Source organism: Pongo abelii, chromosome 5 (genome assembly GCF_028885655.2).
Source record: "Pongo abelii isolate AG06213 chromosome 5, NHGRI_mPonAbe1-v2.0_pri, whole genome shotgun sequence".
NCBI lineage: Eukaryota > Metazoa > Chordata > Mammalia > Primates > Hominidae > Pongo > Pongo abelii.
In genome coordinates this window covers 146,319,408-146,346,124 of record NC_071990.2, presented here as the reverse complement: position 1 = coordinate 146,346,124, position 26,717 = coordinate 146,319,408, and the positions used below count along the sequence as shown (strand labels likewise).

The 26,717-nt window shown below is 36.4% G+C and overlaps 1 protein-coding gene across 9 annotated transcripts in view; it reads right to left on the bottom strand.

Moving 5' to 3' along the window:
* The window catches only part of UTRN (utrophin), a 573,989-nt gene that overhangs the window by 75,290 nt on the left and 471,982 nt on the right, over window positions 1-26,717 (bottom strand). For all 9 annotated transcript variants that reach the window (XM_063724628.1, NM_001372253.1, XM_024247835.3 and 6 more), the window contains 5 exon segments: window positions 25,885-26,031; window positions 23,014-23,092; window positions 19,800-19,860; window positions 5,660-5,721; window positions 3,265-3,339 (listed from right to left, as the gene is read on the bottom strand). In XM_063724628.1, the coding sequence (XP_063580698.1) occupies window positions 3,265-3,339; window positions 5,660-5,721; window positions 19,800-19,860; window positions 23,014-23,092; window positions 25,885-26,031 (424 nt within the window).

Genomic DNA, 26,717 nt, shown 5'->3' with positions numbered 1-26,717 from the left:
CAAAGGAAAACAGAAAATACATATGTGTGGTCTAAAAGAAAATAACAGAACAAACAACCATTAGTCCACCACACAGATGAAAAAAACAGAATGTTACCACTATCTTGGAAGCTCCTTGGAAATCCTGCCTAATTACATCCTCTTACAATTACGGGGTAACCATTCACCTTTGTATTTCACTTTCAGTTTTTAAAAGTGTATATAGCGTTAGTTTTGCATGGGTTTGAACTGCATATAAATGGAACAGAGTGGTACACATTTTCTTTCTGCCATTTAATTTTTTCATTTAATTTTATAGTTCTAAGATTAAATCATGTTGATGCTGATTACTAGTTCATTGATTTTTGTGGCTGTATTATATTTATAAATATGCCAAAACTGAATAAGTTTTACTATTAAAAAGTGCTGCTATAAATCTCCTTGGACACATCTTCTGGAGTACTGCTATATAACCTTCAAACTCAAATCATTCACTCAATGTGTCCTAAGCAACCCCTGCTCTGTGCCAGAAATTGTATGAGGTCCTAAGTAGAGATGAACACAGACTGATCCCTCCCATGATGGAGAAGCAAACAATAACTAATAAACAGAATATTAAAAGTTACGATTGACACTTTGCCTTAGTGCCTAAACCAAGCACCAGAAGTGTCATGTAAGGAAAAGAACAGTTCTATGAGGAGCCATAGAAAACCTCATTAAAAGAGAGGTGATCAATGACATTGAGACCTACAGGAATGAGTGTACCAGCCAAGGGAAGAACAGAAGTATTAAGTTGGTGCAAAAGTAATTGAGGTTTTTGCCATTACTTTTAATGAAATACCCTAACTTACTTTTAATGGCAAAAACTGCAATTATTTTTGCACCAACCTATACAAAGAGCTAGGACAAGTGCTTTTTAGGCAGGAGGAATGGAATACAGAGTTTGCCATTTCTATCACTAAGTGGATGATGAAATGGTGATTCCCCGGTGGAGCAGAAGGAAGGAGGTGGACAGAGAGGTGAGCCAGGCAAAGACCATTCCATTCTGAGAGCAGCAGGAATCTTTTGTAAGCAGTGCATTGGGTCCATGTGCAACATTCTCCAAATACGAGTTCCTTGAGTGTGAGAATCAAGTCTGTTTATACTATTTTATCTCCTGCACAATCTTGGAGCCCAACAAATGAATGAACAATGACACTGCCCTCGGCCTTATGCTGAGTGGGGATTTGCACAAAATGAGAGACAGCCATGACCTAAAGTAGTTCACAGTGGAGACGGGGCAATCCACCAAACATTATTTGAGCACACAAAGGCAAGCACTTGTCACTAACGTGAGAGAACCTGCTATTACAGGCAATCGTAAACTACTGGGAGAAAACATGGAGACGGTAGGATTAGCTTGTAAATGTTTCCAAAAGAGGTAAATCTTTAACAGTATTTGGGGGGAAGAAAGGGTTACAGGCCAGTGCAGAGAAAGGGTCAGGGTATTTCTAGTAAATGGAAAGGAAGGGAGAGGAAGAAGCAGATTAATAATAAACTGGTGAGCTCCAGGAGTGGCCCAGAGGCCTTGGCTGGAGGGGAGTAGGAGAAGGCTGTGGGAAAAGTGAAGGCCAGTTGGCTCTGAAAAAAACACCTCATATACTTGAAATCCAATACAATCTAGCCCTTTTCTAACTGTCATTTAGTTGTTTAATTGTCATTACCAATCTCGTTTAGTTTAGAAGTTGGAGGAGCATCCCTTCTGTTCCTCTCAGGTTGGAGGGGAAGAGCTGAGGAGGGGGTTTTTTTCTTTAGGAATCCAAAGAACCAAGAGAAGAAAACACCAAATGTGTTAATATGTTTATCCACCCAGAAGTGTTGTTGAAAACTGGGACCATGTTCATAACAACAAAAAGCAGTCTTCTGTCAATGGAAATTTTGTGGCTGAGTCATTTGTCCTCATTTTATAGCTCATCAGGCCTGAGAAGAACTTCCAGACCCATCAACTGGATCCTGGATGTGCAGCTGAGCCTCTTTCAAAACTGCTGTCACCACGGACTCCTGCACAGACCAAACATCCCTTTTGTGTGTTCATAATTTACTTCCTATTCTCTTTTCGCTCAACATACTGATCAGTAGCCAGAGCGTGGTGGCTTTCTTTTCTTTGTCCTGGTAATTCTGCAACACTTGCTGCAACTACTACAATCTGCTAATTATCTTTGAGGCTCTGTGGATTACGCAAGAGTCAAGGTCATCTCATTCTTCCTTGCACTGCCTTATCTGGAGGTGTCTTTCAGCCCTGTAGACTTCTCTTCCATACATAGCTTAAGCTTTTCTTATTTTCAAGCTTTGCATTACTATTTTTTCTCAATGACATTATACCTCTCTTTCCTCAACTCTTCATGCAGCCAGCTTAAAATTTATTGCTAATTTCTATTGACTTTCAAGGAACAGATTTTTCAACCCTAACATATCATTTTTTAAAGCATAATTTTCAAAGCATCACTGAACTGCCTAGACGTATATTAACGGTTAACAAAAGGTAGCAAACAAGAATACTTGAAACTTTTCAATTTACCCTATCTTAAATGAATAGGTAAATATCACTTTCCATATCAACTATCTGACAAGGCCTAGGGTAGACTCAATCATTAGAACTACAACCACAAGTAGAATCCAGATAGCATAAATCTATATGCTAAGTATTCACATTGCTACTTAATTTTAGGTTATTTTGCGGGGGGAAATATCCTTTTGATGAAAGGACTGTCACAGAATTCCACTCTGAACACATCCTCCACAGGAAAAACACATTGATAATACTAAATGTCTCAAGATATATTTAAAAGAAAATAGAGCTTTTTATCTCACTTGTTAAGGTGCCAGTTCAAATTTAGATCAGGAATGTGATTTTTTAGTGTTTCTTTATATACAGTTGTATTGAGACAAACTGGAACTCTACACTTCCAAATGGGCAAAAGGTACTGAAAACACATGACTTAATACTTTCTTTGATTTAATCCTTTTAAATTAGGTGGCAGCACAATTTTTGAAAAAGCTTTTTACATTACTCCTGTGTTTCAGTTAATTTTGTTCTCCAAGTAAGAATGGCATGTGTTCAGTACTGCACACTGATGGGGCAAGTAATAAAACATTTATAGAAACAAAACCAACTCCTTGAGTGAGGTACACTGAAAACCAGATTAACTCGGCAAATACTCCATCCTCTTCATTTATCTTTCTCTTGGGAAAAAAAAAAAAGGCAATTCAAGTAACAGATTGATTAACTTTCGTAGAATAACTCACAACATAGTGCTTTTTGTAGTCTTCGGATTTTGATTGCTGTACGGTAGGCAGAAAAACGTACGTTATTCAGGTCAGCTGAAATAGAAAAAGGAACAGTTCGAAGATAGGCTTATTATTGAATACATATTGAATGCCCAGAATGTATTTGGTTACTTTGGATGATGAAAAAATATTATGTCTGCCTGAAATAAAAAGCCTTCTCCCAAATTCCCCAAGACGTATTTAAGAAAAAAATTAAATGATCATTAGCACCATGTTGAGATACATCTCAAAGCAGTGCTACAGAAAAAATTCTAAGAAAGTATTTTCAACCAGGTGTCAGGGCTCAGAACACGGTGGGTTGAGTACTTTGAAATGAAGGAGACTGGAAGTCCTCAGAAGTAAGGTCTCTCTGACCTCTGGGTTTCTTGTCTCCTGACCCTCTTTCTCCTTCCAAAGTGATAAATAGAAACCAGAATTCCTCTTCCCCAAGGTGGGTCATAAAAACTAGAACTTCTCTTCCCCAAAGCAAGCCATAAAATCTAGCAAGTTCACTGTGACCTTCTCCCTTCTCTCCTGAAGATTCCCCTGTGACAGGTATCCTGTCCCTACAGGAAAGGAATATGCTGCAGGGAGAGGCCAAGAAGAATCTGAATAGATAGGCCTTGCTGGAATTCCCTTCTCAGTCTATTATCATTAAATTATACGCTTTCATCCAATCACAATTCAATGCAGTCATCCATTCCTCACTCAGTCTAAGAGTAAAAACAGATACTTTTCCCTGTTGTCTTTGAGTCTTCTGAAGGCTCTCATGTCAGGTAAAACTTTGATTAAGTAAATTTCTTGTGCTTTTCTGGTTGACCTGTCTTTTGTTATAGGAGGGTCACCATGACCCTTATGATGGGTGAGAAAAGGTACCACCCCTTTCAGCCCTTTGGTACGAAAAAGAGGAAGGTGATGAATAGAAAGTACAGCAGTCATATGGCTTATTAAATGCACTGCACAGTAGGCAGAGGGCCCTTCCTTTTTTTTCCCGATAAAGGAGAGTTTCCTCCAGGGGCATCTCCCCCAAGGACACTTCATTTTCTTCCAACCACACTGTCCAGCTCACTATTCATGGAGCTCATCTTATTTCTATGCTCCTCCCATCCTGATTGATCTGCTTTTTCTGCCCTTTTGCAGATCTGGTTAAAATGATCCTACAACCAATACTCAACTCTTTGGAAACAATAGATATTGTAATTTCTTTCTTTGTCCCCTAAAGACAGAGTATCAGAGATTAGTAGAGTTAAAAGAAAACTCAGATATCATCAAATTTTGCCCCCTCATTTTACAAACTAAGCAAACCAGTTCTATGTCCTTTGTTTGTCCAACTTTTGCAGGGTCCTTCACTCACCAAAAAAAAAACTCACACAGAAGCCCAACATTTAAAGAGATTAAAAAAGGGGACATCCTTTTTATTGAAATGGGAGAGGGAGGCTTCAGGTGCTGCTCTTCCCTCCAGCATCTCCTTAGCTACCCAAAGAGAAAACTTAAAAAAACCACTGGACCAACCAGAGGAAGTAGGTTAAACAATAAGTTGAAAGCCACATTGCACTAGAAATTAAAACAAAATCGGAATTCTCGTCTGTGTTTTCTTGCATTTTTATATAAAAATGAATTTAGCTTTTAACAATTTAGACAAATTTAAACTAGGTGAGCTAATTTGATGGCATGTACTAAATAAAAAGTGAGCCAAAAGCAAATTTAAGGCAGTGGATTAAAGTTGGCTATATTGTAATTGTATATCTATATATATTTTTTGCGTGCAAAGCTGAAGGTTAAGATGACTCAATACGAAGGAGGTAAAAACTACAATTACATTCCTCCCTGTAAATCAACTCTTTTTGGCTCACATGATTTCAAACCACACAATTCTCCTAAGAAAGGCAGTACCTGTTTACTGCATTGCCCTTAGAAATTTAACTGCTTTTAAATGTCAGTGACATGATTCTTTTAACATTAATATGCCATGTAGGAAAAGCTGGTGATTAGCTCCTATTTAACAATATATAGTTCTCGGCCGGGCACAGTGGCTCACGGGAGCACTTTGAGAGGCCGAGGCGGGTGGATTGCCTGAGCTCAGGTGTTCGAGACCAGCCTGGGCAACACGGTAAAACCCTGTCTCTACTAAAATACAAAAAATTAACTGGGAGTGGCGGTGGGCGCCTGTAGTCCCAGCTACTCAGGAGCCTGAGGCAGGAGAATTGCTTGAATCCGGGAGGCAGAGGTTGCAGTGAGCCGAGATCACGCCACTGCACTCCAGCCTGGGCAACAGAGCGAGAATCCACCTCAAAAAAAAAAAAAAAAAAAAAAAAAAAAAGAATACACAGTTCTCAGTTGTTTAGGTTAATTTATTACTATTAATAACACTTACCAAGGGATTGAAAGAGTTCGGTCATTTTAGGATGGTCCCAACAGGTGGTCTGTGTTTGATGGCTGGAAAAAAAAAGGTAAAATTTTAAAAATAAACAAAAAATCAAAAAACTTCATATAGGGCAAAAAGGAAATACCCAAGTAGAAATGATTTTTTTCAAATTTTTAAAAATACATGCAAAATTATCCTCATTATCAACCATTCAGAAACCCAATGCCCAATTATTACTTAATATTTGAAACACTGGCTAGGGGCAGTGGCTCTTCCTATAATCCCAGCACTTTGGGAGGCTGAGGCAGGTGGATCACTTGAGGTCAGGAGTTTGAGACGAGCCTGGCAAACATGATGAAACCCCATCTCTACTAAAAATACAAAAATTAGCCAGGTGTGGTTGCGGGTGCCTGTAGTCCTAGCTACTCAGGAGGGTGAGGCATGAGAATCGCTTGAACCTGGGAGGTGGAGGTTGCAATGAGCCGAGATTGTTTCACTGCACTCTAGACTGGGTGACAGAGTGAGACACTGTCTCAAAAAAATAAAAAATATTAATAATAAATTTTAGCCAGGTGTGGTGCCTCACATCTATAATCCCAACACTTTGGGAGCCTGAGGTGGGAGCCCAGGAGTTTGAGACCAGCTGGGCAACATAGCGAGACCTTATCTCTATACAAAAGTTTTTTATAAAAATTTTTTAATAATAAATTTAATTTGAGCAACTAGATTGTAAAAAGACAAATGAAATCTTTGCTTTGCCTATTTCAAACAGAACTGAAACTAAAAATTAAAACCTAGATATAAAATGTGACTGTCACAAACCCTTGGGTCCTGGCTTGATGTTGCCAGATCAATGCAGGCTCCAGAATAAACCCATATCTGTTGAACAGATGTAGATTATCATTCAGAACAAATCCTCCAACAGCACAAGTAGTGCTGTGAGAGTCACTACACCTTAAAAGTCTCGTCATATTTCCAAAGACTGCAGAAACAAGTTTAACTCTGAATAACATCATCCCGCAATCTACGGAGCCTCCCTCCTCTTCTACCTTGAGTCGAACTTTCCTCAGTGCAAATCTACCCTTTCTTCTCTTCATGTGTATCTGGATTCCCCACTCCCCTCAGGCAAGTGTCTCTTGCCACTTTGACTCTGTGTTCCTCTTCTCAGCTTCCTCCCATTAACCAGTATTATTATTTTCTATATGTATTAAATTGTTTTCCTCATGTTCTTCACTTTAAAAGCAAGTTTTATACTTTCTCTTTTTCTGTAAATTTCAAAACTAATTCATACGTTAGATGGAAGTTTTGGGGTAATAAATTGAGGTTAAAACATAAATGGAATGCTTCAATTAAGTTTCTTAGGTAAACAGTTCATGACTTTGGTGGGTCAGTGGCCTTACATTTAAAAAGAGTTAAGTGCCCCTTATCTAGGTCAGGGTAGATTAATAACATTTAATAATGCTCCAAAGACTTCTTAAATGACACCTAGTTCTTATAAAACTATTTAGTAAGCTAAACGAACCAGCATAGTACCTAAGAGAGTGATACTACAACGTTCATAAAATCAAATTCAAGAGAAATTATTTTTCAAGCCTATGTAATATATCAAAAACTGGGGCATGTCACTGGGAAAAGAACATCATCACTGTTATATATACACAGGTAACAAAAACCCCAAATAACTCATACTTACCTTTGAAAAATATTTAAAGTGTGCATTTGCAATTGGGTATGTATCCTGGAAATATTAGCAGTTGGGTATGTATCCTGGAAATTCCAAGATCTCAAACAAAATAATGTAACTACAATGTGAAGATCTGTCTTGGAAAGAGATGGAAAGTTGTCGGGCTCCTCTAACCAGATTCTTGACTCCAATGCAGAGACAAATACTTCTAACTTCATGGTTCATTACTGAACACCAACAAAACCATTCCACCCTTTTGGTTTGCTGGTAGTGATACTACAAATTGCTCCAAAGACCATGGAGCCGGGTACTGAAGTTGTTTGACCTAAATTCTTACTATTCATCGTTAGGCTCAGAGCTTTACAGAAATGCTGAGTCTCAAAAAGAATTTCCTCCCTATCACCAACAAGTATGGAAGGATTTGCTGAGGAGGTAATGCAATTCCAGTAAGGCATCATGGGCTCCCAGTCTGAGAGAACCTACTAGGGTTCATTGATCTCTTGTCTTCTCTTTCAGGGAATTTAAATCCCCATGACAACAGTACTGTCCAGAGACAGACATCCCATCATGATGGAGCAAACCAAGGCTCAAGAACCAAACTAAAGCCATTGGTAATGTACAGCCAGACGTTATACTTAAACAACAAATTACAGGTTTGGGTCTTCACCTCACACAACCCCCACGGAATGACAAGAGGAAAATACCACTATTTCTCAGTCATGCGGAGGACTGAGAATTCAAGGTGAACACCTCTTGCTAATGGCTCTTTTTAGTGAAACCACTACTGAGAGCTGAGGGAACACACACATTTGGCAAGCAGATGGAGGGAGGGAACGGGCATCTCCCTTTGTGAATTCAATACCAGTTGATTCATTAGGCAGAACTGCCAACACAGAAAATAAATACAGCCTCTGGTTACAAAAGTATAACTGCTGCTTACCAAACAACAGAAATAAAAAAAAACAGGCGATGTAGTTGGCTGCTGGTTTTTTTTTTAAGTTGGGGGAGAGGGTTAAAGCAAAATCCACAATGAACCCAAAGGCTTAAAGTATTTGAACAGCTGCAGATAGCTCAGCTCCTCTTGCCAAAATGCCTGAAGTCCTCCCAGAGTAGGCAACCAAAACAGAATAAAAGTAGCATTTTCCCCCAAAATAACAACAGCTTGGGTTCTAATTAATCGCAAATATGAACAGGGAGTGGGACTTCATATTGTGCAGCTTGATAAGCTCTAAAATAAAATTATGATTTTATTACTAAAAATCCTCTTTTTAAAAGGCAACAGCCATGGGAATCTATCCAAGAATAAAATTAAAAACAAAAACAAAGTAGCAATTAACAGTTAAGTACAAAATCATATGAAGCAAACAATAGTGAGAACATGTGACATGTAACTAGGCTGGCCAGCTATACAGTTTTACCTGTGCAGGGAAAAATTGTGAAGGTCTTTGTTGTGGGCAAAAAATCAGTGGGTATCCTGCAAAGCTTAAATTATCTCTGAGCTATTTTAAACTCTGCAAACTGAAGAAAACAGATAGTAATGCAAATGATTTCTGTCCATATAAATGCAAATTGTGCCCAGTAGAATGCAACTGATTATTGTCCTGTGGATATTGACCAGTTTGTCAGCTTTGCATCCAGAGGTAAATCCATTTTAGCATCCCTAATCTGACTATAAATATGTGACGTTTTGTATTCTCTTTGGAACCTATTATAACTTCTTACTGGTTCCCTTATTATGAGTTAAATGAAACATGCTCTTTTTGTATTTGTATAAGAGTTAAGATTTTTGCCTATTTTGAAAACTATCCTTCAAGCAGTATAAATCCTGCTTTATACTAGACTGTATATAGGAATTATACATCAGCATCCTGGTATAATTATTAAAAGTGCCCCCTTACTCTGAAGAGCCCCAGCTGGGATAACATATAATCTCTGCATTTTATGGATATTATTAAAATATTAAGCCAATAAGGTTAAGAAGTAGTATATCCTTCCACCTATTACTATTCATAACAATATAACACTGATAAGCCACAGAAAGTAAAACACAAATAATATAAGATTGTAGCACAAACAAAGAAAACAAAAAAAGTTGTGCTGCAATACTGCCTAATACGTAACACAATGAACCAAAAGCAAAGGACATGCACTTTTGATAGGCTGGTAAAATATTGATTTCTGGGCAAATGACTGCTCTGCGGAAGATACTTCTTAAACCCATTTGTCCTCATTAGAGTGGTCTCATATTTTTCCATGAAACCTTAAAGGATGATCAGAAGGCAACTTGTTTGTCCAAAAACTGACACTTACCCAAATATACTTATTTGTTACTAGCTATCCAATTTTATGCTTGTAACTGGATTTTGTGAGGTTTGCTATATATCATTCCATTCCAATTATAATTATAAAGGCATATAACAGAACAAAACTAAAGATAAGTAAAAATACAAATATGGGGACAAGAACTATGTATATTGCTCTGAGATAAGACAATCAAAGAAAGAAAAATATTTCTTCTTTGCTGTGCAAAGTAAAATATACTAGGTCAGGATGTATATTAATCACAGTAATAACATGCTATTTGAGTGCTCAATTTGTACCAAGTAAACTTTTTTGGATAAACTTTTTCTACGTGTAAATTCAATTTGGATTACAATGCTATGACTTGGGTGACAATATTGTCTCCACCTTACAGATTAAAAAAACTAGGGCAGAGAGTGCTTAGATAGCTTGTCTGAGGTCCTATAGTAAGTAATAGAAATGGGATTTAAACAGAGATAGTCTCATTTTAAGCTAAGCTCTTGATATGGAAGTATATTTGCATAATTAAGGTTTTAAAATATTTCTTGATGAATCTGTCCAAATTTGAGTCCATGGTCTATCATTAGAATCATTACAAATAACCTCATCTCCCTTGCTTCTCTCTCACCCCTTGCAAATCCCATGTCTGGATCAGCTCAATTACTTGCCTACTCTGGACCTGAGCAGCTGTGGATAAAAACAACTGGAGAAAATCACTCAACAGACAGACTCATTTTACTTCAAAATATGTGATTTCAAACCTCAAATGTCCAACTCCTGGCAACTGCACTATATTCCCTAATAAACTTGCTTTCCCAAACTCCAAAACAGAAATTCACTACTGCTATCTCTCTCCCCAAACTGGTTTCTTTCTCTGCCTTAATATCATTTTACTTTATCTCACGCTTCATTGAAAACCTAAATACTACTAGATGAGGACTCCTTTCTCTCTCCACCACCAACTCAGGAAACCTCCCTCCAACTGCCAGTTTGTTTTCCTCTCTCCCCTTTAACTGAGAAATTGTCCCCCTTCTTATTAAAGGCCAATTCTTCCCAATGACTTCTTAAAAATTTCTTGTGCTGCACTGTCAACCCCTCTCTCAAGAAGACTATCCTTTGTAGAATATAAATGTTTACAGACATGCCATCCTTAAGCACACACATACACACACACACCCCTACCTCAAGTCTACATTTTCTGCTAGTTATCACCTTTCTTCTCTCCTTCACAGACAAAATTCACCAATGAGTACTGTACCATATCTACTTCCTCGTGTCCCATTCACCACTCAAGCCACTTCTGTTTGGCTTCTAACTTTTCTCCTGCACTCAAACTGGTCCTATAATTATTAGCAATGAACTCCATGGTGCCAAGTGGAGTGGCCACGCCTCAGAATGGGGAAAAATAAGAGACGACAAACACTGTAAGTAAGTTATACAGTGTATTAGAAGGTGGGAGGGGCTATGAGAAAACCAGAAGTCTCCAGAAAAGGAAGTTGACACAGGCAAAATACAGGTTCTGTTAACATTTACTTTATGTACACTTATAGAAGTTACATATATATAGGAATCAAGCACGAGCTCCCAACTAATAGATTTTGCATTCAGCTGCCTAAAGTATGAAGAGTGAAAACAAATGTTGGCAATCTGATATGACATCATTTATTTGAGTAACACCTTCTTAAAGATCTGAGAGGTGGTGTACTTACTTTGGAATTTATCATCTTTTCAGTCCTTGTTTCATCCAAGACTAGAATACAGGAAGAATGTGGAGTACCCCCATCAGTAACATTGATTCTCACTCTGTGCATGTGCGTGTGTGTGTGTGTGGGTGTGTGTGTGTGGGTGTGGGTGTGTGTGTGTGGGTGTGTGTGTGTGTGGGTGTGTGTGTGTGGGTGTGTGTGTGTGGGTGTGTGTGTGGGTGTGTGTGTGTGGGTGTGTGTGTGTGTGTGTGTGGATGTGGGTGTGTGTGTGTGTGGGTGTGTGTGTGTGGGTGTGGGTGTGTATGTGTGTGTGTGTGTGTGTGTGGGTGTGGGTGTGTGGGTGTGGGTGTGTGTGTGTGGGTGTGTGTGTGTGGGGGGGGGGGTGTGTGTGTGTGGGTGTGGGTGTGTATGTGTGTGTCTGTGTGGAAAAGCCCGTGGGGAGAGGATGGAGGTAGTGGGTGAGAAAGCTACAGGAGTAACTTATATATTCCTCAGGTTATATTCAACTTCCTCATCCACTCGCAAACACTGTCTACTGTCCTCTAAGCTTTTAAAGGCAGGAAATCCAAAGATATACTTTTAGAAACAAAAAATTAACTTAAGAGAAAAGAAGTGTGGAGGTCAGGATTTCAAGAAAAAAAAAAACAAAAAACATTCTGTCCAAAATTCAAATAAGATACATGATCCTATTTGGTAATAGGTACTGTAAAAGTTTAGAGTCTTCCTTAAAAAATGCCATTAGTATCTCATGATAATGAAGACAGGAGGCAGGAAGACAACATTGTAAATAATGAATAATTCTGTAGGATTTGATTATAAAATGCATTTAGGCTGGGCACAGTGGCTCATGCCTGTAATCCCAGCATTTGGGGAGGCCAAAGCAGGAGGACTGCTTCAGGTCAGGAGTTTGAGACCAGCCTGGGCAACATAGCAAGACTCCATCTCTAAAAAAAGGCCAATTAGCTGGGCATGGTGGCATGCACCTGTAGTCCCAGCTATTCAGGAGGCTGAGGCAGGAGGATCACTTGAGGCCAGGAGTATAAGACTGCAATGAGCCATGGTTGCACCACTGCCCTCTGGCCTGGGCAACAGAGTGAGACCCCGTCTTTGAAACAAAATACACTTAAAGTCATTTCACACTCAGAAGTAGATTTAAAGATACAAACATGGAAAGGACTACATAGAAATAGGCTACCATACTATACACCCCAAAATATAAGATGTCAATATTGCATGTATGACTAATAGAACATTTGTTACAAAACAATAAGACAAGATTGATTTGTGTTTGTTTTTAAATAAAGTAGTAGAATTAATGATCAAAACTGATGTGCCTATGTGCGAGGGGAGGGACAGATAATAACTGTCTTGAGGGTACTAGATTGTCTGGAAATATAAACATGCAAATACTCAGTAAACCCAGGGGAGCCGCTAGCTTGATAATATTTCTACATGAGCCCAGAATTCATAGGGAACCCCACCTCCCACCCAACCCCACCCTCATCTCCCCGACTCTCAAACTGGGGAGATTCAGACCATCAGCCAAATTCCTGTAGGTCATTCGTTGTTGCACTGGCCCTGGGGAGCCTTGTATGCAGCCATCTGAAGGTGTTAACACCAGGACTATGTTCCCACAACAGTTGAGGGGATCATTGTATCCTTTAAGTTTGCTTTTAAAAGCTGGATTTGTAGCTTTTAGCTTTTTATTTAAAAAAAAAAATTACTACTTTATCTCTTTCTTTTATGTATTTTTAAAAGCAGGGATTAATTACTTCTAATTTTTTCTATATGGTTATATGAAATCTTTTACTGTATTATTTTACTTTATAATCAGCATATTTCTATATATTTTACAATTTTAAACATTATTACTTCTGTACTTTTGCTAATTGCAATGGCAGTTTTAAAAATTTAATCTTTATATAGATATCTTTTTTCCTCTCTAAATGGCCCCACAGTGATCCTTCCTATATTGTATGGTAGAACTTTACTAACTGCATCCCTTAGCCTAAAAATCAAATTGCCCAGTAAGGCTGATGGTGCCATTATAATGCAATAGAGTTGGGTAATCTAGAAGATTCCAAGCCAAAATACTACTTCATGGCCCAACAATATGTAGATTAATGGCAGTGAAGGTGATATTTTAAGTCCTGAACTACCTAATGTCTCTCAAAGACAATGTCAGTTCCACCTAAATTACCTCAATTAACTAGGACACCAGTAATACATAAGATTTCTTCCCAGTGACGGTTTGCTGGCTGCTGCAGGGCAGGCTTTCTGCTGTTTAGATTTTCAGTTAGCCAAGGTATGCTTATGCTCATTTATCTGAAGCCCCCCCAAGCCCAGCAGTTTAGTGATCCTAAGGTACTTACATTCTTTCAAAAAGCAATTTTGTTCTTACCTCCCCATCAGCAGAGTTGGCCCAGTGAGTTTTAAATATTTATTTTCAATAAAAACAGAGTCACAGACTATTAGAAAAACAGACTCTCCAGTACATTTTTCTTCTGCTTCTATTTTATTTACTTCTTTATCATTAAAACCAAAACCACAAGCTCCAGTTCTTGAAAGAGATTCAAAATGTGGCCCAAGAGTTCTTTACTTAAAAAACTGAAACCGAAAAGATACCATCCCTCATCTTCACGAAAGAGGGAAGGGAGAAATAAAGACTGCTGTAGGGACCCTTTCTGAGAGAGCTATGTTTATTTTTCATTGTTAATTATACCTTTGTTACGGGTTTATTCTGTTCTGGGATAAGTTTTCTATAACCTTTAATGATAAAATGCTTCATGTTAATTCTTCATTGTTGCTGCTACACACACTTTGTTAACTTTCATTTTCCTGTTAGTCTGAGTATTTGGAGATTGCCTTGCTGATACTCCTCTCTGCCCATATTTAGGGAAGGACTATTTCTTCTGTATTGCCTAAGCTGGCGCACAATTCTTCTAAACAAGTATGCATGAATTCTCTCCTCTAGATGGTATATGTAGTTCTGCCAAGACAAGTATATATAATCTATGCAAATGAACTGTATGACTGCGATAAAGATCAACTACTTGCTCCCCAAGATTTTACAACTATTACAAACTTCATTTCCTTTCAGTTACTAAACGATTAGGGCAGGTAGAGGGTGGCCTTGGGAAATGAGAAGGGGTCTAAAAGAGCTTTGCAGGGTTATCAATAATGGGCACAAGAATGGAAAATAAAAGTATAAAGAGAGATGTAATAAATTGAGGATAATCTCCATTTGGATCCACTCAAAGGGGGAGTTAGAACAAGGGAAAGAAACGTAAGACAGCAAATTTTATAGGTATAGACAAATTTATGCTGGTTAATTTCTTGCAATATTGAGGAATGTCAGTTTTAGAAAATGTGACATGCATGGTATATATAACCAGAGATTAGTAACATGTTCATAATGAAAGCTGTGTGTTGTGTGATATTGTACATTGTATTTAGGGTTCTATGAAGAATTACCATCTGCACTTCAGACTCCAGTGGGAAAAACCGAGCTATAGAATTGTTAAATTGTGATGGTGACACCTTGTCACAAGAACAGAATAGTCATCTGTAGCAAAACTAAAGGCTTACTGAAAAGTCAACAACTCAGGCTTTAGAGAAGATGTCATAAGGAAAAAGGAAAATCTTATTTCCTAACTACACCTTATTAAATTCTATTAAATACTGTGACTTACCAACAGGCCGGATGTATAGAGAACCATCTGTGTTCCAAGTCCCTTAGGACTTATAAGCCAGCTTTGTTGGCCATCTTACTCACAGATACTTAAATCTACCCATTGACAGAAATCTTCGGATCATGTGAATGGGGAAAGATAGAGGAAGGCCAAAGAGTGTGTTTCCCCACCTCAGAGTTCCTCTCAAGGTCCAACTGGCAAGGACTGTGGGAATGACATCTTCCTATCTATGAAAAAGCACCTTTGTCCATTACCAGACCACAGTGTGAAACTGCCTTCAACATCTAGAAAATAGATCCTCCTGTAGAAATTAGCCTATGGAAAAGCCTATACAAGGGCAGTGTGGAGTACTGGAAGAAGCATGGGCTTTGTCCTTGGACAGCTGGGCTCAGTTGCTGGCACACAGGAGGTGCATAGTAAATGGTAACCGTCTATGGTATGAAAGAAAGGATGTTTGCTCATACTTTCTCCACTACTATCCTCCTTCCTAAATATAATCCTTCGTCCTAGTCAAAGTTTCCATGGGACTAAAAACTTCCGTCCTCTGACTCAACTAATATTGGGGCCAAGACACAGCACCGCATAGTGATCAGGAGTTCAGGAGCTGTAGACAATCCCTGGGTTTGAACACTAGCTCTTCTATTTACCAGCTGTGTAATCTCAAGCAAGCTGTAAGTGTGCTTTTTAATTACTTTTAACGCAGTTATTGATAATTCATTAAGCCTTATCTGTAAATGGGGGTAATTATAGTACCTATACTTCACTTGGCTAATGAGAGAATTAAAAGAGATCATCTATGCACCAGATTCAGCACAGCACCTGGCAAATGACTGTTCAAAACTGTAATTTATTACAATGATCATTATTATTTCCCACAGCAACTATTTATTATTATTATATGTTATTATTATTTCTGTGGCAAACTGAGAAGTGGTGAATTTTACATGGTTAACGTGATGCATTAAGAAAGTTCAGCCGAACCCAAGGCTTTCATTCCTCTTATCCCTCATACTCCCTGGAAGTTAACTTTTATCTGAGGAAATGAATAACTTGTGCAAAATACATAACCAAAGATTTACAATGAGAGAGATCTGGCTTTTATGGCAGATTTTTGTATATTGTGAAGGCAGCAAGAACCATTTTAAATTTTCTTTTTCTCTCTCTCTCTTTGTTTTATTTTATTTTTTTTAGGAGACAAGAGTTTCACTCTGTTGCCCAGACTATAGTGCAGTGGTGTGATCATGGCTCACTACAGTCTTGACCTCCTGGGCTCAAGTGATCCTCCCACCTCAGCCTCCTGAGTGCTGGGACTATAGGCGCATGGTACCATGCCCAGCTAATTTTTTGTAGAGATGGGGTTTTGTTATGTTGCTCAGGCTGGTCTTGAACTCCTGGGGGCAAGCAATCCACCCGCCTTAGCCTCCCAACCATTAGGATTATAAGCATGAGCCACTGCACCCAGCCCCATTTTAAATGTTCTTAAACCCTGAATACAATGACTTCTCATTGCACTATACTAGGAAAAAAGAAATAACTACATCAGTTTCAGAAAGTCTACCTTAGAGGCAGCAAATAAAATTTTCAAATGTTAATTTTAACTTAAGATATTAACAAATAGAGAGGCTTATACTATATAGCCTAGTTTTAACTTAAGATATTAACCAATAGAGGGATTTATACTATATAGACTCTTTCAGTTCAGATTTATATTCTTTCATTTTCTACAAACATGTGAGTCATGGAGCCACCACATTGCACTTCAAAATAATAATAAGGAATTACCTAGAGAGACAGAAATGCAGTGGGAAGCCATCAAAGTGGGTTTTAAGTGATCTATAAAATTAAAATATGACATAAAAATAATTTGCCCTTCCTAATCTCCTTTCAACTTTCTGGCCATATTCTAACAGTAAATACACAGATGATATATTTAAACATCAAAAACATTGAATATTTCTATCTGAATATTATTTTTTGTCAGCCATATACATTCTAATTTGCTCCAGGAAATTCTCGTTGCATGGCAATCATGGGAAATTTGTTTTAAACATTTTTCTTCTACTTTTGAAGCCATGCAAAGGGAAGTGTATATTAAATGCTTTTTCATTCACCATTTGCTTGGTTATTAATTTGGGAATTAAATTTTGTTTTCATAACAATTCTTCACACATAGATATTGGCTTTTATAACTCTACCTTCAGAATTTGATGTTCCTTCTTCATGAGGAAATAAACTGTTAAATTACACAATGAAAGATCCTGCTTAAACAAGTTTTGTGAAAACGGGAATTTGCTATATACAAATGGGCACATTTCTAAAAATTTGTAAGGCTTAAAAGACATTTAACACTAAAACTACATGTATTTTAAACAATCCGATCTTTTACTGGTGATGGAGAAGATTTTTTTAAACGCTACGGTCCTAAACGTTATTATTTAAAATACTGGCTATCATTATATCTATTTTCCAGCGCTGGTAATAGTGCTCTAGCCAATGGGAAGCCAGGTAAAACTAACTTTTATTCTACCGATCTGCCCCACAAGAACAAGAATACAATCCTACCAGATCCTTCCAAAATTATAAACATTTTGAATTGGAGAAATTCTGATTTAGACAATTTTCAGTCATATATAATTAACCTGAACATACAGAAATTCATTTAAAAAAAGAGCTAAAATTAAGGATGGACTTTAAAAGTGCCAAACCACACAGATAATCATGATATAAACATAAAGCAAGATATTTAATATTTTTTTATTTAGTAAAACCCAAAAACTAGATCCAGTTTGCATTTTTTTAAAAATCAGATGATAAAGGACTCTAAGTCAATTCAATAAATTAATTAATTTCAATTAATTTGCATGAACTTCTTGATTTTTGTATAGTACATGCATTAATTTTCTATTGCTGTTACAAAAATGTCTCCCTGGGATAAAATCAAAGTTGGTAGGGCTGTATTCCTTCTCTGGAGGTTCTAAGAAAGAATCCCATTTCTTTGCCTTTTCCAGCTTCTAGTAGCTGCCTGCATTTAAGGATCATGTCCGCTTCCTTTACCTTCCAAGCTAGTAGCTAGCATTCTCAAATCTCTCTTTGTCTCCTCTGCCACTTTTAAGGGCCCCTGGGATTACACTAAACCCATCAGGATAATCCAGAATAATCTCCCTAATTAAAGGTCAGTTGATTTGCAACCTTAATTCCATTTATGACCTTAATTCTCCCTTGCTATGTAACCTAACATTTTCACAGGTTCCAGGGATTAGGATGTGGGCATCTTTCGGGGGTTGGGAGCAGTTATTATTTTGCCTACCACAGTGCATCAGATTTGTATCTAAATTTGTAATATTAAATTCAAGTCAATATTCACCCAAGCAAATTAAAGTTCTCTAATACTATTACTATTGTTACAGTGTACAATAAAAATGTAAACAGTTTTAAACGTTTTCAGTTAGATAATCACATCTTCTTTCACTAGAGACATGCCAACTTATCCAGCGTCTGACCTCTTTCCATTCTTACTTGGGCAAATTTGACACCAATCAATTGCTTTAATACCTTGTTCTCAACTCAGTTCACAACTCAGTGCACTGTAGGTTATATACTGATAAAAATATTAAACTCCCATAAGCTAATGTAACATATATTGCTTATTATATTTATTATATATTATGCAAACCTGTTTTTTACCCTGAGCTTACCTCTCAGACTGTAATAAAAAATTATAAGAAAAGACTATTTCACTAACATGGACTTCACACAACGTTTTCAGGAAGTATACTGGAAGAACAGATTATTAGCATTTGCATAGATTTTGGAGATACCACACCCCATGTTAGAAATGATAAAAAGGAAACTTGGCCCAGAGATCTTCATCTGACTTACCTGAGGTCACACAGCTAACCTGAGACAGAGCTGTCTCCTGACAATAAATAGGTGTTGTCATGATTATGATGCTGTTTGTCTGACACATAAAATAGGGTCAACTATGACTCATCACTAGAGCACATTGTAAATTAATATCTTTACTAAGTTATACTCCAAGGGACTGCAGAAGTAGTATTTTATCATTCTGTTCCATGACAATATATAGCCCTAAGCCAAGGATCAAGGTCTACTAAGAGCCTGTGTAAATTATACAAAACTTATAAAATGTCATATAAGAAGAAACAGTATGCAAGAAGGAGAAACTAACTGGACAACAAAATCAAAGAATGATGAGCCTATGCTAATAATGCAGATAACTTCTATAAGACAAAGAAAAACTTGACAATATGTAACTTTTTCATGATAAATCATTATTTCTTATTGGTGGAATAAAATGACAAGAGTATAAGACATTTTTATTTGGATTTTCTTAGAGGAAGAAAAATGGTTTAGAATTTGTACAATTTGACAAATATCATTACATCAAGAGTATTTTGAAATTCTGTCATTTTCTCCAATTTTTTTTTTTTACTTTTTAGAGACTGGATCTTGGTTTGTTGCCCAGGCTGGAGTACAGTAGAGCCATCAGAGCGTATTGTCTGTCTCCAAATATTTAAATCTCTACTTTAAAATATATCAGCTAAAGACACCTATATCCCTAATCTGATAAATGAAAAATACAATTCTCACGTTAAAACTAGTTTCTTTTTAATATTAACTATATCACAGTTTCCTTCAGATAATAGGACTGAATTCCATTTTTAAAAGTTATGGGTGGAGAAGCCTCTTAAGTTATCAATAAAACATGATTTTCTTGGTATCATAAAGGAGAATTAAAATCAACTTACTTGATGTAATAGGGCACTTTATTATGTGAAATGGATCTTTGCCACGGCAGCTGGACTGACGCTGAGGAAACAAAGGGAGATTATTGGAAACGTTGGAAACCAAAAAGCCTTACACCTTAATGCAAAACAACTGAACATTTTATAGCAAATTCAATGAACTGCTCTGGTTTCTGAGCTGGATTCCTATAATTATGAGATCCACTGGGCCAAACAAAAAATGGCTTTAAGGATTCATTTGAAGTAAAACAAGAAACAACACAGGTTCAAGGTCTAATGCCAACTAATCTAACCTGTTGATAAAAATACTTTTAAACTTTCAAATGGTGTTGTTTATAAATACTACAATTTAAACCTTAGTGCCACCTGGAAACTGTACTCCATATATATTTTTGATAAAGCTAAAACCAAAATTAATTTTACCTGGTATATCCAGATTAAAAATTAGATTTTTCAAGACTGAATTTTCCAGATGACTAATAACATTCTTTACTTTGCATCATAGTCACAGGAGTAGCTATTGAGTACAGATGGCATTTAAATAAATTCATTTCTATAAAATTTAAAAAGAAAGAATTTAAAAATAGGCAAAAAGTTGTGAAGAACCAAGGCAATCAATCGTCTAGGCAGAAAAATCCCAATTTCTTATTTTCATCTGAAACACACAGACAGCCCAGTCTCCTACTTTTGCACTAGACCTTACTAAGATTGAGATTTTATAGGGTTTTTAAATTGAGGTACTTTTCTTTTTTTTTTTTTTTTTTTTTTACAATTCTAGTTACTTCTTACTTATAAAAGATATATTATTCCTACATTAACCAATTATTTTAAGACTTATTTAAGAAGAATAGTACATGTGAATTTAGTGCCATAAAAGAACTTTGGTAAATGAACAAATACAAAAATTCAAATAATACTTTGAATTTTCATACTTTGCAAATATCATCAGATCCTCATGTAGCCAGTTGTCACCAATACTTTTTTTTCTCAATTTCATGTCACATTAATATCTTACAACTATTCAGCATTCTAAACTTTGCCAAGCATTTTCAAATATATGTTTTTGGTAAGGAAGCCAGCAAGATACACATTAAAGTTTCATTTGATAGATGAGGAACTAAATGTGTAGCGATAAAATAACTTGCCCAAAGAGTGATAGCCAGTAAATAAACGGTCGAGCTCAGATGTGATCTCAATTTCTGAACACTAGTTGAGGAATTTTTCTACTCAACAATTCTTCCTCTCTTTATAAAAGGCAAGCACTCTGTTCTCAATCTATGCCCACCAAAGTATAAAAAAGGGATGAAAATGAGGAAGTAGGTATGTTACATTTCTCATTAGAGCCAACCTCATTTCAGTGTTGGCACCAGGCTAATAGGTCAGTTTTTATTTTGTGCCTAACTAAACAGGCTTCTTTTATAACCATGGCTAAAGTCCAAGAAATATAATAAAGCCAAAGATTCCAAGCAGCAAAGGATAACAATTATTAAATTTATTAATTGGGACTTTGTTTACACTTCCCCACTCATTTTAATAATTGTTTTGATTTGAATAGCTTCCACCTCCTTGGATTCTCAGTGTTAGATAATACAAGGCCATGTATTTGACTTTCACAAAATGTGTATAAATTTCACAATATTTCACTTCCAAAAGAATATGTGCTTGATTTCTACTATGAGAGTGATTGCTAGGTGAAAGCATAGCATTTCATCAATATTAAAGATAACTGATAGTTAGAACTGTAAAGACAGTCTCAATTATTTTGTAAATTCCTCTTTCATTTGGTCTTGGTACATAGCTTTACATTTTGAAAAACTGAGCTTTAGAAATCTGGAATACTTAATAATCTAATAAGTATACAGCAAACCTATTTACTTCATCAACATTGATGGTATCTGGACTTTAAAAATGTGTCCTGGCATCTAGGTACACAGTATATTCCAGGAAGGCCTATACCAGAGATTAACCACCTAAGGTCTAAGGTTTGTGAAACAGAAAAACTGTATGGAGTTGAGGTAGGGGTGGGGGCAGTGAGGAGGGTGAGAGGTAGAGAGGTATAGGACAGGAAGGGGCAGAAAAATGACTGATTAAGATTCTTGAAATTGTAAAAGAAAAGCCCAACCTTTAACTGAGGTAAGGCAGTTTATCAACAGTGACAAAAAGATTAAGAGGAAATATAAATGTAATCAATTTAGTTAGAAGATATAGTATTTTTTAGCTGTTTCTATGGTTATAGTTGCAAAAAAACTGTCATAATTGAGAAATAAGCTTTGCCCTAAGTTTTAAAGTTTACTTAAATTGAATTAAATGAAACAAATTGCTTTCTTACATATATTTGCCAAAGGAAATGAAAGGAAAGGAATTAATATTTACTAAAAGCATTTGTGTCAAGAACTGTGCTAGGTGCTTTGTGTAATTGGATATGCCTTGTCATTGAGTTCTCAAAACAATCAGAGGAAATAGGTAATATGGTATTTTAAGACAAAGAGATCAACCTTCAGAAATTTACAGGTCTGGTAAGCGACAGAATGAATGTTTAAACTCAATCTGGTTGACTATAAAGCCGACATTCTTTAGTATCCTCAGCTGTGAATGATAAATAAAGTAGAAGCTCAAATTGTTCATTCAAGATCTCAAGAATAGTCCATAAATTTAAAAATTCCAGTTGAAAAATATTACATAAAATTCTACATAGGTGGCTTGGCTACATACGCAATACTTGAATAGAAGAAAAACTAAATATAATCGCAGTGAGCCTAATAAATCAAAATCTTCCCACTTAAAGATTTATGGGGAGTGATTTTTTTTTTACTTTGAAAGTTGAAGGTGTGTTTTAAATAAGCACTTTTTAAGCAGAAAAATTAATTTAAAATCTTAAAAGATAAAACTGATTTCTTTATTATGAAAAAGTTCATAATCTTTGCCTATGACAAAGCAATGATGATGTGATACTGTTAGTTATCATAACAGACGTTCCAATGAGAAATCATAGCTAAAGATGAGTTCATTTCTGTTCCACCTTGAAGACTTCTCAGTTGTCATTACGTTATTACAAATAATAACCATTAAGCAATATTTTCATTGATGTTAGTACCTCCTTACATGCATCTATCTAAATAAACATATTTATAGCAAGGAATACGGCTTCCTCAATTAAAGTGAAAGAAAATGCTAATTCATTCAATTAATGTGATCAGTCCAGTTCATTAGTACTTACTGGAGAGAAAATGCTGAGAGGATGGTCCAAAATCTCTGTGGGCTTCCTGAAGCTGTTTAAGGCGATCATCCACAGAAACCTATACACATACACATGCAAGTCAGAGGAAATAATTTGATTCTGAAACAACAACTTTAATAATATTTTTGCTTTAAAGACTATAATAAATGATGCTATTGCCCAGGATATGATTGTTTATATAGACCCCTTAGACCCCTTCTCTGTCTCTGGTACCAGAGTAATGGTAAAAAAATAAAAAATAAAAAAAAATAGAGACTCCTTCTGACCTCAAATAATAGTAAACAGTGCCAGGTACTCGTCTAAGCAATTTATAGAAATTAATGCTTTAGTCTTCACAATAACTGTAAAGGTTATTTTTATCATCATCTTACAGATTAAGAAACTAAAACACAAAGAGGTACCCAAGGATATAAAGCTAGTGAGTGGCAACACTCCTGTTCGTATTCTGGTCATACAGTGCCAGAATCTGTGCCCTAACTGTTACTCTGCATTGCCTCTAAGGCAGTACATTGTTTGTAAAGCCTCTCAAGTCAAAATGTGGTCACGGGATCAGTGACCACTCATCTCTCTTTTGTAAGGAAGATGGTAAAAAGTGTTATGGGGAGCAAATGAAAAAGAAGCCCAGGAAACTAGATAGTTAGATAGTTAGATAATAGATTTTATATATATATATATGGGGGGAGAGAGAGAGAAATAGACAGTACATAGATAGTGGACACTTAGAAGGATAGAGTGAGTGAGGTGGTAGAAGATAAACAGAATGAAAAGACATATGAGTATGCAACATCTTATTTTCCTCCAAATTTGTATCTGATCATCTCTACTTCGGGTTGAGATATATATTTAAGTTTGTACAGGCATATTAATGTACTCTTCATATTTTTTAATATACATTTTTGGTTTTGGTTTGTTTTGTTTGTAAAGACAGAGTCTCACTCTGTTGTCCAGGCTGGAGTTCAGTGACATGATTATGGCTTACTGCAGCCTCGACCTCCTGGGCTCATGCAACCCTCCCACCTTAGCCTCTCAGGTAGCTGGGAGGCTACATGCATGTGCAATCACGCCAGGTTAATTTTTTTTTTTTTTTTTTTTTTTTTTTTTTTTGGTAGAGACAAGGTCTCACTATGCTGCCCAAGTTGGATACTCTACATCTTTTATTCACATCTTTGTTTTTGTTTTATTTTTAGAGACAGGGTCTCACTCTGTTGCCCAGGCTGGAGTGCAGTAGCACAAACATAGCTCGCTGTAACCTTGAACTCCTAGCCTCAAGTGATCCTCCCACCTCAGTCTCTCAAGTAGCTAAGAACACAGATGCACACCACACCACACAGGTAATTTTTTAATTTTTATTTTGTAGAGACAGGCTCTTCCTATGTTGCCCAGGCTGGTCTCAAACTTCTGACCTCAAGCGACCCTCTCACCTCAACCTCACAAAATGTTGGGATTACAGGCAAGAACCCCCATGCCTAGCCTTTTTAAAATACACATTCTATAGTTAGTTCTCTGCATTATGAAAATGTAAAGGGTTACTAAACTGAGAAACTGAATGCAAATCAATAACAACTGCACACAGCCTACTGACATTTCCATTTCCTCTTTCTAGCCTTGGTCATGTAATGCCAGTTATTGTTCTACTTAGAGGGACAATCTCATTTGCAGCTGTCCTTAAATGAAACTCTGTATGTCTGGTTCCCTGTACAGCATTAGTTCCTCCCAGTTAGCTATTTAAATTGCATTAGTATGCACTTTGTTCATTAAGGCCTAAAAGCCTTCAAATGCCACACTTTATGAGTAAAGAAAATATTACTCCTGCAATTCAACAGTGTTGCCTACCAGCATAGATTTTTCTCTTCTTATCCAACCAGCAACTAACATCTAAGCTATAGAGGTTACCAGGATCATAGATAAGGATGACAGAATACATATCTTCTTTCAAGTATAACATATTCCCCAACTTCTAATCTTTGGAAATGGTGACAACAGAAATAGAATGGAAAGTAAACCAAGATGGACCATAAGAATCATCACATGAAGACAACGAATTAGAGAAACAGAGCAAAAGAAAAAAAAAAAGAATAAAGAGCAAATATTTCTGTGTTCCACCCACTAGAAAAACACATATAAATTTAACAGATTTTGCTTACTAATCCTAGGTGATTAACACTGTTTGCAAAGACTAAGATTGTAAAATATTGTACACTAATTTCTCACTTCTTCAATTTCATTAGGAAAATATGAACCATTGAGTGCTTTGATATTTGAATTAATTCAGCAATCTATTATATGATAAAATATTATATCTCTCAAATGTTTTTATGCACTACATCAAAATTGCATATTTAAATAAGGTCTAGAGTCATTAAACCAACTGCATTAGCTAAAATCTAAGAACTAAAGGTAAACACCACTGGTATAAATGTGCTATCTGGAAAAAATAAGGAAGATATTTAAATAACAATCAGAAGAAAAACAATAGAGACTTTCCTAATTTTTCAAAATGAAAAAAAAAATACACGATGAAAGTAAGAAAAATGACTTCTTTATGAGCCATTATGTGAAAAAATGTTTCTGTGACCTACCACAGGTTTCAATTCCTGTGATTTATTTAACCTTTTGCAATTTTCTACAAATATCATATGAATAGTACATCAAAAAATTAAACTCTATAAATAAATGAGGACTTTAGGTTCAAGATACTGAAAGACAAATACCTGATGTCATCACATGCTAAATTCATTATCAAGTACCATCAATAAAGAAAGAGAAAACTGTGAGTGGTAAAATAGTGAGGTAGGGTTAAAAGACCACCCAGGGTGTAAGCCTGCATTACGAAGGGGAATAAGCTGATACCTGTAAAAGTTTCCATCGCATATTAAGGTCATCTAGCTGGCGAGACATCTTTAGAGAGGGATGCAGGTCAAGTGGAGACAGCTGACTGGATAAATCATTCACTGTTTTAACTTTAAAGTTGATTGGTGCAATTTCTTCTCTAAATGCCTAGAAGAAAAGAACCAAAAATATATTATTGGAAAAGAATATAACAAAAGCTAATACAGTTGATCCTTGAATAACTTAGGTCTGAACTGCATGGGTTCACGTATGCACAGATTTTTCTCAACCAAACTGCCTGGGTCCATTTATGCACAGATTTTTTTCAACCAAACATATGGAAAATACAGTATTTGCAGGATGCGAAACCCATATATATATGGAGAGCTGACCTTTCCTACATGCAGGTTCCATGGGGAAATGTGGGACTTGAGTATACATGAGTTTTGGTACATGCGGGGTCCTGGAATTGTACTTCCAAATAAATGGCAAGGCCAGCTCAGAGGAAATCAACTACAGTTGCCCACTCAACAACAGCTGACTTAATTCAGGTCTTCAGTAACTTGGATGAAGAACCAAAAAGTCATTGTTTGGGTAATAACCCAAAGAATATAAATAAGTGTGTGAAGAGAAAAATTATAATTCAAACTTATTTAAATGATTATGTATTTCCTTTCATGCTTTTTATTATATGCAGTTTACTCTGGAAAATGTGTGCCATTATTTTCCACTTTACTGATATCTAATGTTGATTCTATCTTTAGTTTGTATTCGTATTTTCTTTTTATTTTGTTTTAACATAGCTACCTTAATATTTTTTCACCAAATGCAACAACTTGATTTTAACATGTTTC